The sequence below is a fragment of the Neodiprion fabricii genome, chromosome 2 (assembly GCF_021155785.1).
Source record: "Neodiprion fabricii isolate iyNeoFabr1 chromosome 2, iyNeoFabr1.1, whole genome shotgun sequence".
In the NCBI taxonomy this organism is placed as follows: Eukaryota; Metazoa; Arthropoda; class Insecta; order Hymenoptera; family Diprionidae; genus Neodiprion; species Neodiprion fabricii.
The window spans coordinates 31,591,305-31,603,091 of NC_060240.1; the positions used below are offsets into that span (position 1 = coordinate 31,591,305).

General features: G+C 38.1%; 1 protein-coding gene and 2 non-coding genes across 4 annotated transcripts; all 3 read right to left on the bottom strand.

The window, feature by feature from the left end:
- Positions 1-383: 383 nt before the first annotated feature.
- On the bottom strand, positions 384-545 carry LOC124177066. Its single transcript, XR_006869517.1, has one exon. It is a non-coding gene; the product is annotated as a U1 spliceosomal RNA (small nuclear RNA).
- Positions 546-4,168: 3,623 nt separating this feature from the next.
- On the bottom strand, positions 4,169-11,786 carry LOC124176363 (peroxisome biogenesis factor 1). 2 transcript variants are annotated; one of them, XM_046557567.1, is made up of 15 exons: positions 11,646-11,786; positions 11,142-11,357; positions 10,923-11,037; positions 9,749-10,715; positions 9,440-9,654; positions 9,179-9,335; positions 8,845-9,007; positions 8,603-8,762; positions 7,748-8,070; positions 7,600-7,664; positions 7,472-7,531; positions 7,177-7,363; positions 6,871-7,047; positions 4,449-4,570; positions 4,169-4,321 (listed from the first exon to the last, which is right to left on the bottom strand). In XM_046557567.1, exons 1-15 carry the CDS (start codon positions 11,736-11,738, stop codon positions 4,246-4,248), a joined length of 3,096 nt encoding a protein of 1,031 aa, XP_046413523.1. In that variant the 5' UTR covers positions 11,739-11,786; the 3' UTR covers positions 4,169-4,245. The 2 variants fall into 2 exon arrangements, with proteins under 2 accessions (XP_046413523.1, XP_046413524.1); XM_046557568.1 differs by lacking the exon at positions 11,646-11,786 and having other exon boundaries at positions 9,749-10,734; positions 11,142-11,163.
- On the bottom strand, positions 5,020-5,181 carry LOC124177060. Its single transcript, XR_006869511.1, has one exon. It is a non-coding gene; the product is annotated as a U1 spliceosomal RNA (small nuclear RNA).
- Position 11,787: the final 1 nt, after the last annotated feature.

An 11,787-nucleotide genomic window follows, 5' to 3' on the forward strand; every position in this document is an offset into this window, starting at 1 on the left:
TCACCATTCATTCTCCTCAGTCCCAACCGGCGCTTCGAGTTTTCTCGCGGTTTCTGCCCAGCTATGACTGTATCTACGTATGTAAAATACACACTTATGTATATACCAGCTGCGTATTGCATGGAATACGTACTAATCACGGAGGATGGTTGACCCCACTACGAGGCGAGACAAGACCCCGAAAATACCATGTTCGTAGGTAAAGAACGAAGGTCTTTTGGAAACACCACGTGCCCTCTATTTACCTCCCGATCGGTGGAAGTTCGCGCAATCGTGACATCAATACATCGTCGATCGGATTGATCATTGCATCCCGAGCGGATGACCGAGCAGATGATTGGACCGCACAAATTCGCCGCTGCCTTGTGTTTGAACCGATATGTCTGGGACAGCGCGTACGCAGTCCCAACTACCAAAAATAATACGCCCGAGATATCCACATTAGGGATATTCGCAAGGTTCAGCTCGACCGTAGTGCAATGGAAGAGCCTCGTCTTGGAGGAACCGCCTTGTTGATCACGGTGTCCTCTGCGCCAGGTAAGTATGCTTAAGCTTGTTTCAGCAGGCTACTTCAACAAATCGCGGTCAGTTTTACTTGTGAGAAAGACCGCGGAGGTCGCTACCACGTACGCCACCTAGTGCCTAGCGCGTTAACGGTTTCCAAAAGCCTGCGTCAATACTGGCGGATATATACAGGATGAGAAGTAGGCTGCAGTCGGTGCAGGCGCCAGTAAAAAGAACTGGCTGTTGCATATTTTTAGGCGTAGACGTGAGTATTTTCTTACCCAACGTTTCGTGAAACACTGTGGTAACTCATTGAGTTGATATACCTACATCACGGTCAACTTTGACCATAAAAATTAAGTAAAGAACTCGATTATTCAAAAACGTGGGTCTATTCTTAAGAACGTACCAAAGGTATAGTCCAGTCAAAGAGCTGTTGAGACAGAAATATGATATGACGAACGGTTGAAAATACATCTAAAGTCAATCGAGTTGAATTTAGTTGAAACAATACTCCCGTAAATTAAACCCACAATAGAACAATTATTGACTTTGAAGAGATCTAATTATTAAATCATTTCTAGAATGAAAACATTTCATTGTCCAAGCGGTTTTAATCCACTAGTGCTAATTTTGTTCGTAAATTAATTCCCCAACCCAACAGCCACATTTTCTATTTGGCTTCTCAGTTGGCAAAAAGAACCATGGTTAGTCAAATCATTATAAATCATGAATAGTAACCCCATCCCTAAATACTCCACTGTCATCCAAAATCTAATTGTGTAGATTTGTAGAGACGTCATTTGCAAACAGTCCTACAATGTCATTACAGTCGATCAAAAAATTTTCTTTTTTACTCTACAAAACATTCAATGGTGAGATTCGTTTAAAGTTATCCAATAATTGTACTATTGCAGCAGGAATTTATGTCTCTCGGTTTTTTAAATGTCTTATTTTTTTTCTTTTCGGGAATATTGCTTCAACTAGATTAAATTCGATTAACTTAAGTTGCACTTTCAAACTTCCCTGATATCATATTTCTATCTTGGCAGCTCTTTGACTAGACTGTATGTTTGGTACATCCTTAATTTCAAATTGCTTCAGTGACACATACGAATACTTATAAGAGACTATTATGCATATAAATTCATGATGCATTATTATACGTTAGTTCAAAAGAAAAAATTTGAATAACAAATTTACAGAGTGATCAGGGTGCAATGCACGATTGCAATAAAAGGTGTGACAAATGAACTGATCGTTTATCAGGGTAAAAACTTAATTGAACGTGAAGAAAGTATTTATTCTTGCTGCCATGGCTTATAGCAAACGAATTGAGTTGTTGAGAAATATACGTGCCGCAGAAAAAGAGCAAGTAAATTTTGTATTTCATGTAATGTGTCGGGGTAAAAAATAGAAGGGGTTTCTTTCGGGTAATGAGGGAACGGCTGAATGTAGGTTCGGTGGAAGCAGGGAGGTAATAACCATATTTAAAGCTCTTTGTTTCAGGTCCATTTCGCGTAAGCTTTTGGAATACATTTTAGGAGCGATTTCATAATCGCCTTAGCTCCTTATCTTGTAGCGTCCGGAGTCTGGCACAATCGCAGTTACAAGAGAGGCGCGCACTGGTGTAAGTAAAGGTATAAGGAGGGCGTAGGTAAGTATTCCAAGTGATAAAAATTGTGCAGCCCGGGTGAAAATTACCGTCTAACAATTTGTTGAAACGGCCGCGTTATACAAAATGGTGGAGTGATACGGCATAAAAAACACTTGCAAAACGCGAGGACGAATCCTACAGGCTAACCGAGTTACGCGAGGTTGAAGGACATTAGTTAACGAAAATTGTGCTAGTTGTCGCATTTTTATACACCTGATGATTACAGTTTCTTACCAAGTTAATACGATTACCTTCGAAGGAGCCAAGTTTACGAAGAATCTCTGAGCTCTGGCTTAAAGGGCGGGAAGAAGGCGAAGGGGCAAGAGGTAGGGGAAATCTTGACAAGGAATGCAAGGAAAAGATCGACAATGCCTCGTGATTTCTTACTGGCCTGAATACCGCCTAATTCTTTCGAATAATCGCATATTTTAAGAACTCTCGCCAATGATAAATCAAATTACATTTACTTTTATGCCAACCGTTCATTCATTTGCATCGTCGAAGAAAAGTTCGTTGCCAAACTCTTACTTAATGGAGTGTTGTTAGCTAAATTTTGAATCTTTCACGCCTTCGTCGTCAACTCGTATGTTGTGTACGATAAAAACGACAAAAAGTTAAAGAAACACAAATTGACATTGCCGCGTCTCTGCATCACTAACCATTGTACATGTACTGGTGATGTAAAGTATATTCGCATTTACATCCACATTCGCAAAAATCGGGCGAATATTTTTCGAATGTAATTGTCACAAATAATTAATATTTTGCTTAGAAAAATTATGAAAACAATGAGATAAGACAAAACACATTAGTTACAAGATAAACTTTTATTATGAAAGTTTCTCTTCACGTTTGAATCGCACTCTAACTTCAAAATTAATTTGTTTATGTTATCAATTTGTCATTAAATAATCAAACAAAGAATCGGCTTAGTTCGGATCAGCTCGGCGATTTCCGGAACAAGATACAAACGACGCTAAATGTGTGGGTGCGACTTGCATAGTGTACCAATGTAGTATCAGTTAATGAATTGTCAACTTTTAGCCATAGAGAAATTGCACCAAACTTAGAATCTATATTCACATTCGCATTAGCGAATATCAATGACAAAATTCGCATCCGCATTCGCATTCGCGAATACTCAAAAATTTACATTCGTTACATCATTGATATACATTATACTGTATAACAAACGTAAATGTAATTTTTCGTAATATACTTTATTATCGGTTAAAAAGAGTTTTTTTTTTTTTTTGCGCTTGACTAAACATATTACAAGTGCCGACTGAGATACATCAAATCCTTAAACGATGATGCACATATCCGAAAGTTCTGAGACAAAAATCTTGTTTGAAAGTTAAATTAAATCGTACCGAATTCCGCATAAGGCAGAGAATATTTTAGTTTATCTGTCAGGACATTAGCGTCGTGAAATATGTGCGCGTTACCAAAGTATAGAACTTGAAATCAAGATCCAGGTGAAGTTGAGCGCTCTGAAGTTGCGCGCGCTAGCATCCTTCCTGTTAAGTCGTCCGTGAAAATACTAATTATTATACTGATTATTATTAATACGAAAACTTTACTCCGCGCTGAGTCGCAGGCGAGAAGGCGGAGAAGCAGGAAAGCGAACGGGCTGGAATGAGTGAGTGTGTTTCAGACTGTTGGCGTACCGACAACTTAACCGGAATGGGGTAGCGGGCAGGGGGAGGGAAGGAGGGGGCGAAACACCGGCTCTACACAGCCCTTGGATTATGCTTAGTTGTAATTAAAGCTTCATTATGACCTAGCCAATTAAGATACGCAGCCGCGATTCAAAAATACCTTATCCACCACTTCTGTATATCCCGTAGTTCCTAATATACATGTAAAGTTGGAATTATCACAAAATTCAGATGCGATCGCAGATCATGATTTACAGAATCGACGAAAAATAAAACTCATGTCGCTGCAGAAGCGTTGAGTAGACGCAAAGTTTCACAAGAAATCAATTATCAATTTCGATACATCGTTATGCACAAAATATTTATTGAGTCATTATAATAAGTAATTATCCAATGAATTTGAATGTGTACAGTTCATTTTCATCAAGCTAGCGTAGCTCTTTGACTGTTCTTCAAAATATCCTCGGAAAAGTCTTCGGCCCTGGAGAATTTTGCATAGCTGAAAAGTGAGAGAATAAAGAAGATATTGAAATAAAACAACGAAAGACTCGGAAGAAAGAAAGAAGCGCATATCGCAACCTTCCTTGTAAAACTACTGCACGTCTTCAAAATTAGACGCAACTTACATTCTGTTATACTTAGCCCTCTCGCTCCCATTCAATGACGGTCTCGTTGATGCCAATGCATCGTTCAAATGTCTCTGAGTCACACCGACAGTACCCAATGAACCGGAAATCTCCCTTCCGTGCTGAGAAATTCCCAAAATCAAAACGTCATTACAAAACATATATGAGATTGAAATACTTCTCCATATACTCTTGGAAAGCGCACGGCCTAACCTGTAGAATTGCAGCACTTGAAGCCGAGTAGCCAGACAAAAAACAGATAGTGCAGGAGGCCCCTAAAGTGTGGCAAAGAACAAGGAATCCGTAATGTTTATAAACGTTGCCCCGATTAGTATGCGGCTCAAATACTATTCTCGTCACTCCACTCGACGCATGAACGAGTCCGGCAATGCGCTTTCCCAAGTTGTATGGTTCTTCAAATGTGAGCTACGTTTATCCTCCTACCCCCACCTGTGATTGGCCAACGTATACTCGATATACTCGCGTATACGCGAGGATGCCGTAGATACCATGAGTCGATCCTACCAATTACACCTCCGACTGATGTATATTTCTGTGTTGTTTCATATATCTGGGACAGCGCGTACGCAGTCCCAACTACCAAAAATAATACGCCCGAGATATCCACATTAGGGATATTCGCAAGGTTCAGCTCGACCGTAGTGCAATGGAAGAGCCTCGTCTTGGAGGAACCGCCTTTTTGATCACGGTATCCTCTGCGCCAGGTAAGTATGCTTTGCTTTGGCAAGAGCGAGTACTTGAATGCATTCGGTCAAATTTTAACTGCGAGAAAGGGGGCAAAAGCGCATGCAGCGGTGGAGGGTATGCGACTCCTAGCAGCAAGAGGAGGAAGTATCGGGGATGTGTAGTCATGCGCTCCAAGTCTGTTATCCGCATGCGCATAAACTTTTAAACAATTACACACCACGAAAGCACAAGCGTATAAATGAGATTTGAATACGCATGAGCCGGAAAAGAAACGGTAAAAGCATTCAGACGATGAAAATCACATTGAAAATAGATTTTCATTTTTATAGAAAGAAAGTGATATAAACAATAAACATAGCAAACATTGCAGGGAATAAATGAGATTTAAAGCGAAAAACGATCACATGCAATCAGATTCAAATTTTCTTTTCATAAACGTACGCAGAATAAATTCATGATTTTTCTTTTGCGAATGAATTTATTCGGTGAATGAAGTATTATATTCACTTTGATAAATAAATTATCCCAGAACAAGCAGATCACAGTGAAATTGCTTAGTTATATGTATAGATATAGGTATACGTGCACGACAGTCCCGCGTTTCTCTATGTGTTATGAGATATTCCACGATTACGACTCCAATTTGCACCACACCGGGAGAATATCGCAAGACGGAAGGGGCGCTCAGAGCGTAAACGCGAAATCAGATAGTTCACAGCACATAGCAGATCGTTGGAAGGCAATGATTAGAAACTATGTTAATTAGACATGCTTCGCTAATGTCACCATCTTATTCGCATTAGTCCCGGCTAAGGTTTAATTCGCTTCGATGATGTCTTGTTACACTAGTCTTGTATTCGACACTATTTTGATCTAGAACGTGAAAAGTGCATGAGCACATTTTTAACGGAAAAAATGGCACCCGGATTTCGTTCCAATAAACGATTCAAGTCCACTCAAATACTTTGTTCAACTTAATAGTTGGAGTTTTGCTATACAGAAACATCGATACGCTATAAGTATAATCATTTTCAGTACCGCGTATTATGGCGGTAACTTAAAATTATCGTAACGATTCGTTTGCAAAGGTAATTGAAGCCAAATGGCCGGCAATCGAAAGAGATACACCCGTGTGCAAAATGGTATTTCTCTCCACAAATTATATCTTCAATAACGTTAATTTTTCGACAAAATGGTAGCGCTCGAAAAGCTGCTCACTCAAATATAACTTGGCAGTTTTATTTAATTATTAGATGCTCAATTTAGCAAAAGACAGAGAAACCGAATGAGTATCATTAACCATCAACAATACAGAGAGGTTTCCAAAATTGAACAAATTCCAATTCTTGTCTGTCCTGAAAATTTCATTTTTGCATTTCTTTTAGTCTGGTAAAATTATCATGGCAAATATCAAAGAAAACTATCACAAAACAGTCTATTGAAATTATCACATTTTTTTTTTTTTACCTAAAAACTTTAAATCTCAACAGAAATGGCATTCCAATAAAATCTTGGAGTCACATGAACCGCTCTGTACCTTTTATGGTTGAACATGCAAGTCACCGTTTAAATGGCTAAGAAAATACATACACATCTGTTGATATTTCGTAGGGGTTAAAAATAGGAAAGAGTGAAGAGCGATAACACAAAAGTCCACATGATCGCCACAAAAGCATCAACCGATATATGTTGAATTATAGTTATAATAACTTACCGATTTTACAGCAGCCAAATCCTCCTCTAAAACGGTAATTCTTGCTTGAGAAAATATAGAATTCAAATCAGCTCCTGTAAAGCCCATTGTTTCAGCTGCCAGGGTATCCAAGTCCAAGGAATTCAAATCAAGTTTTTGCGATTCGCACAGAGCTGTTAGTATTTCTTTTCTCTCTGTCTGAAACATGTTAAAGAAGCGAGTTACATAAATTTTGTAGGTAGCGATGTGCATACGTATTTATTTCATCAATAAGCATGCCCATTGATTCGCTTTTTCGTCAATTAATATTTGAATACGAATTAGTACCTTATCTGGTAACGGGCAAAGCAAAGATTTGTCTAAACGCCCTGGACGCAGAAGCGCTGGATCTAGTAAATCGGGTCGTGAGGTGGCGGCGACCACGGCAACTCCTTGCCTACCTTCAACACCGTCTAATTGAGCCAAAAACTGATTCACGACACGATCAGTGACCCCCGTGCTGTCATGGCCCCGTCTGCGTAAGGAAAAAAATAATAATTTGATTATTGCCAATGATCAAGAGAATAATATTATTCACTCGTTTTCCCGGATGAACACAGAACTTCTTAATACTGCTTCATACCTTGGCGCAAGGCTGTCGAATTCGTCAAAGAATAATACACAAGGTTTGGCGCTGTTTGCTCTGTAGAAAAGAATAAAGGTGGATAAAATGTGGCAAGATCATTTCTTGATCACAAGAAAATTACCAACTTTTCAAATACATTTCGCACAGCCTCTTCGCTAGCTCCAATATATTTCGAGAGCAGCTCTGGACCCTGAGTGGAATATAAACATTCTAGTTACTTTCCACAAAACTAGTATCTTGTCATTTCCTTCGTCTTTAATTCTTATCTGTTACCTTGACGCTAATGAAATTCAATCCACATTCTTTGGCAATTGCACCTGCCAGCATGGTTTTACCAGTTCCTGGTGCTCCGTAGAGCAATACCCCACCTTGCTGTCTTATTGGCGCATTTTTGAAAAGTTCTGGGTACTTCAAGGGCCAGTGAAGAAGCTCTATTAACGATTGCTTCACCTCTGCTAATCCACCTATGTCTGACCATGCGTAACCAGGCCCAGAATATAGATCAATGCCTTGCAAAGACATTGGTACAGATTTGTCCAAGCTTCGGGACAGATCTTCGTCGCAGGCTATCAAAGGAGTTGTCAAGCCACTATTGACTATAACAGAAAACGCAATTCTTGCTACTATCCTTTTTTGCATCGAAAGAGCTTCTCTTAAAAAATTTCCCATTTTGGGACCCGCACGTCTTTTTACGAAACAATGGTCGAATGATTCCGGAGATACGGGGGAGCAGTTTTTAAATTTTGATATATTCGGTAACACAGTAAAAATATCTGTATACTCCTAAAATAAATCAGTAAAGCCGCACCCTATTTGAGGGGTTTAATTTGGGAATATCATGGTCACTCTTCCAAGCTGGTTTTTTTTTTTTTTTTTTTTTTTTGAGGGGGGGGGCTAATTTACTGAACATATAAAAACTTGATGACGCTGCTCCCGCATATCTTCGGAAGCAATCGTATGCTCAGGCTAAAACTTATTTGTGAGTATTAAGAAATCATAAAGTATCATTTGACCCTTGTTGCGGACAAATTCGTGCGGACGCCAAAATGGAAAAAGATGCCCTTATTTGAGGGAGGCTCTTTTAATTAACAATCATCAATAATAATGTATCTATTACTAAAAAATTACCGTGTCGCCTCCAAGCACTAAAGACAGCCTTTTCTACGAATTTGGTCAAGTCTTGTGCTGTCCATCCCTCAGTTTTATTGCCATAATGATTCCAATCGACGTCGTTTGATATTTGCAACTTTGACTTCATAGCTAGCTGGAGAATGTCCATTCGATCCTCCTGGATAAAAAAAAATTTTGAAGAATTCAGTTAGTTATTTAATTACCCGTCAATTTACCAATAGGTATAGAAATTAATATACCTTTTCAAATTCAGGCACTGATAGGATAGTTCTGAAGAGGTGAATACCCCGTGGAGCAGCCAACTTCCTATTTATTTTGTCAATACTTATACAGGTAGCTACAACAGCAACGTAATTTACTGCTTGATACTCAGTTATAAGGTTCAACAGCATGTCAGCAGTTCTATGAGAAACGAAGATTTTATTACAAAACAGAATTAATATTGCGAGAAAAACGGCTGAATTGATTTTGAAAATGATCAGGCAATTCACAATAATACTTATTTTCAGGAGAAATTAGTCAAAGTTCATACATATCTGCGTAGTATAGTATCCATCAATGTGAGTCAGTTACCTGACAGTGTTGATTGCATCCGGAGTATTTTCTTCATCAGCCAGAATTTTTCCTGCTATACTGTCCAAATCATCGATAAATAAAATGGCTGGTTGGTAGTAAACGCACTCCAGAATAGCTGGCAGGAAGATTTTGTGTAATGTTTCCACTTTTTTACCTGTAGAAATAATTTTTTTAATATATAAACAATTACATATGATTGATCAAAATTTAGAGTTAAAAACTGGAATACATGTTTATTCGAAGTTACGATTATCCTACCTTTTAATGATTTGCAATCAATCACGTGCACATAAACAAAATTTGGAACTTCTCTAAAAGCCTTTTTCAAAATCTGGCCTACAGTTGTCTTTCCACTACCAACTTTTCCGCATATTAGAATATTTTCTCTGTCATATCCGAAATCTAAAGCTCGGTCTAAGCCCAGACTCAGTCCCAAAATAGATTTACATTCTGTTAAAAGAGATCTCAAGCCTCTGAAACAATCATTACCATTATGATTGTTGAATGAAAAAGTTGATTATTTTGTTACAATAATTCACCAATTATAACAAATCAATGGCAACTTACCGCATTGAGATAGTTTGCAAGCATACACTCTCTGAATCCTGTAAGCTTTCCATCTCGTTTTCCACACTAAATACGACATCCTTTACATGTACAGGAGTAGTTTTCAAATCATACAAATCTATCAAAGCGTAGGAAGTTGGGAGTGGGCAGAATTGAACAATGCAAGACTTATCATTCCTCAAACTCAGCACGGATAATGAATTAATAAGCACTTTATCATATATCGATTGTTCTTCGAGGAAATTTTCAAAATCTTTCAAAGAAACTGGATTGTTTTGTGGAAATAATTCTATAGCCGTAACAGGCTGCACTGAGTATTCAATCAATTCTAATGTGACTTTAGCACCCACTTTTAACTTGAGATTATGCCTGAGATTTTCCGACACGTAGACGCTTTTATAAAGCAAATGATTGGCAAAATATTCTCTGTCAATACAGTATGAACACTTTTTCAAAACCTCTTCCAGTACAAATATTTTGGCGACTACTTCTGTTATTAAATTAAGTCCTGCAGTACTGTTAGTTCGCAAATAATTCGTGTTAGTTACTTTAACGAATTGCGTATTCTGCCTCACTTTCTTAACTCGGCAATAAATCTCTCCAGAATGGAAATTCTTTGGTAAAAAACGTTGATTAATAAAAATATTGTACGGCTGTCTCAATAAGGAATCTACAGTGCTCATGGCCTCTGTGTCTTCTATCCTTTTTACAGGTAGGACCCGGAAAGTCTGAATGATATTCTTCTTTGAATATTTCCCCACTATATTCTCAACAGATTCTTCAATATTTGCCTCTTTTTTCTTATCTGTGTCAGAAAACAAATTCGGCACCACATTTTTAAACGTATCCCAAAGACTATCAGATGAATTTTCTTTTTTATCCTCTTTTACTTCCTTTTTCGGAAATGATACTGTTATCTCTGTGAACGGTTGAAGCTTTCCATACCTGTACCTAGGTTCCAGAGACTCTGAAGAGAAAAAGTGAGCCTTAAAAGTGAAAAATTACTTTTTTCTTAGTCCTTGTGTAAGAGTTTTTGAAATGAATTGGTATTTCAATAAAGGGAAACTTTGGATCTTAGGAATTATGATCAAGATCCCTGTTGGCGACAGATTGACCATTTTAAACTCACTATCGGCTTGTGGGTAAACATTTGTGTATTATTAAATATACTCACCAACATGTAATTCAACAGACAGGAACTTTGATATCCAAACAACAATTTGCTGGTCCACCGCGACAATGTTGATCTGGTTTAGTAATGACTCTTGTATTTTGTTGCTCTGCAATTCCTGTAAAACCAAATCTATGTAACAGATAACCAAATAAATAAAAAATAAGTTTATACATTCATCATTAAGGTTTAAAATTCTATATAAAATAATGAAAAACTCACCACAATTTCCCAGTCTTCGGAGCTTTTTGGCATGACAGTGACGTTAGATACAGCAGATGGATGAGCTTCAGACGATGCAAGAACATTATCTCCTTCTTGAATGCCCAAGGCTCTTGCAAAGGTTGCACTGAGCCTTAAGAATTGATCTGGACTCGGCTGAGAGTGCCAAGAGAAATAAAAGTCGCGATCATGATGCGTGATCCTGATGGCATTAGGCTGTAATTCAGTCAACAATACTCATGTAGATTCATTTGAATGGGCGCGATTTTGGTTCAGGGCTGACATTATTGACTTATGTCGCCATCTATGGATAATTGAGTTAATGTATCGTGAATGACTGCAGTTAGATACTCGAAGAGGGTAAGAAGATATACGTCCAGTTACATAATGAATGGAATTTACAGTTACAGAAAACAGTAAATGCGCATATTGATAAGATATCAAAACAAAATGGCCGCGTAATAACAATCAGTCAGGTTTGAACAACTATAAATTGGATCATACCTTTGTCGCAAGCTGTCGTTGCCAAGTAGCTGGTAAATAAACGAAGCAATTTTGGACGGTGATATATTTAACTGTGAATCGTTCAGCCTGCATTCTTTCGGAACGTATTGATGAAAATAATGACGTCTTTCAACGTCGAATA

Bases quoted from the DNA above. Each gene is read 5' to 3' on its own strand.
- LOC124176363 (XM_046557567.1), bottom strand. From the start codon at position 11,738: ATGCAGGCTGAACGATTCACAGTTAAATATATCACCGTCCAAAATTGC. The intron at 7,665-7,747 runs GTAACAGATAAG...TATTCCACTCAG, and splicing joins TGAATTTCATTAGCGTCAAG to GGTCCAGAGCTGCTCTCGAA. The intron at 4,571-6,870 runs GTAAGTTATTAT...GGAATTTCTCAG, and splicing joins ATTTGGCTGCTGTAAAATCG to CACGGAAGGGAGATTTCCGG.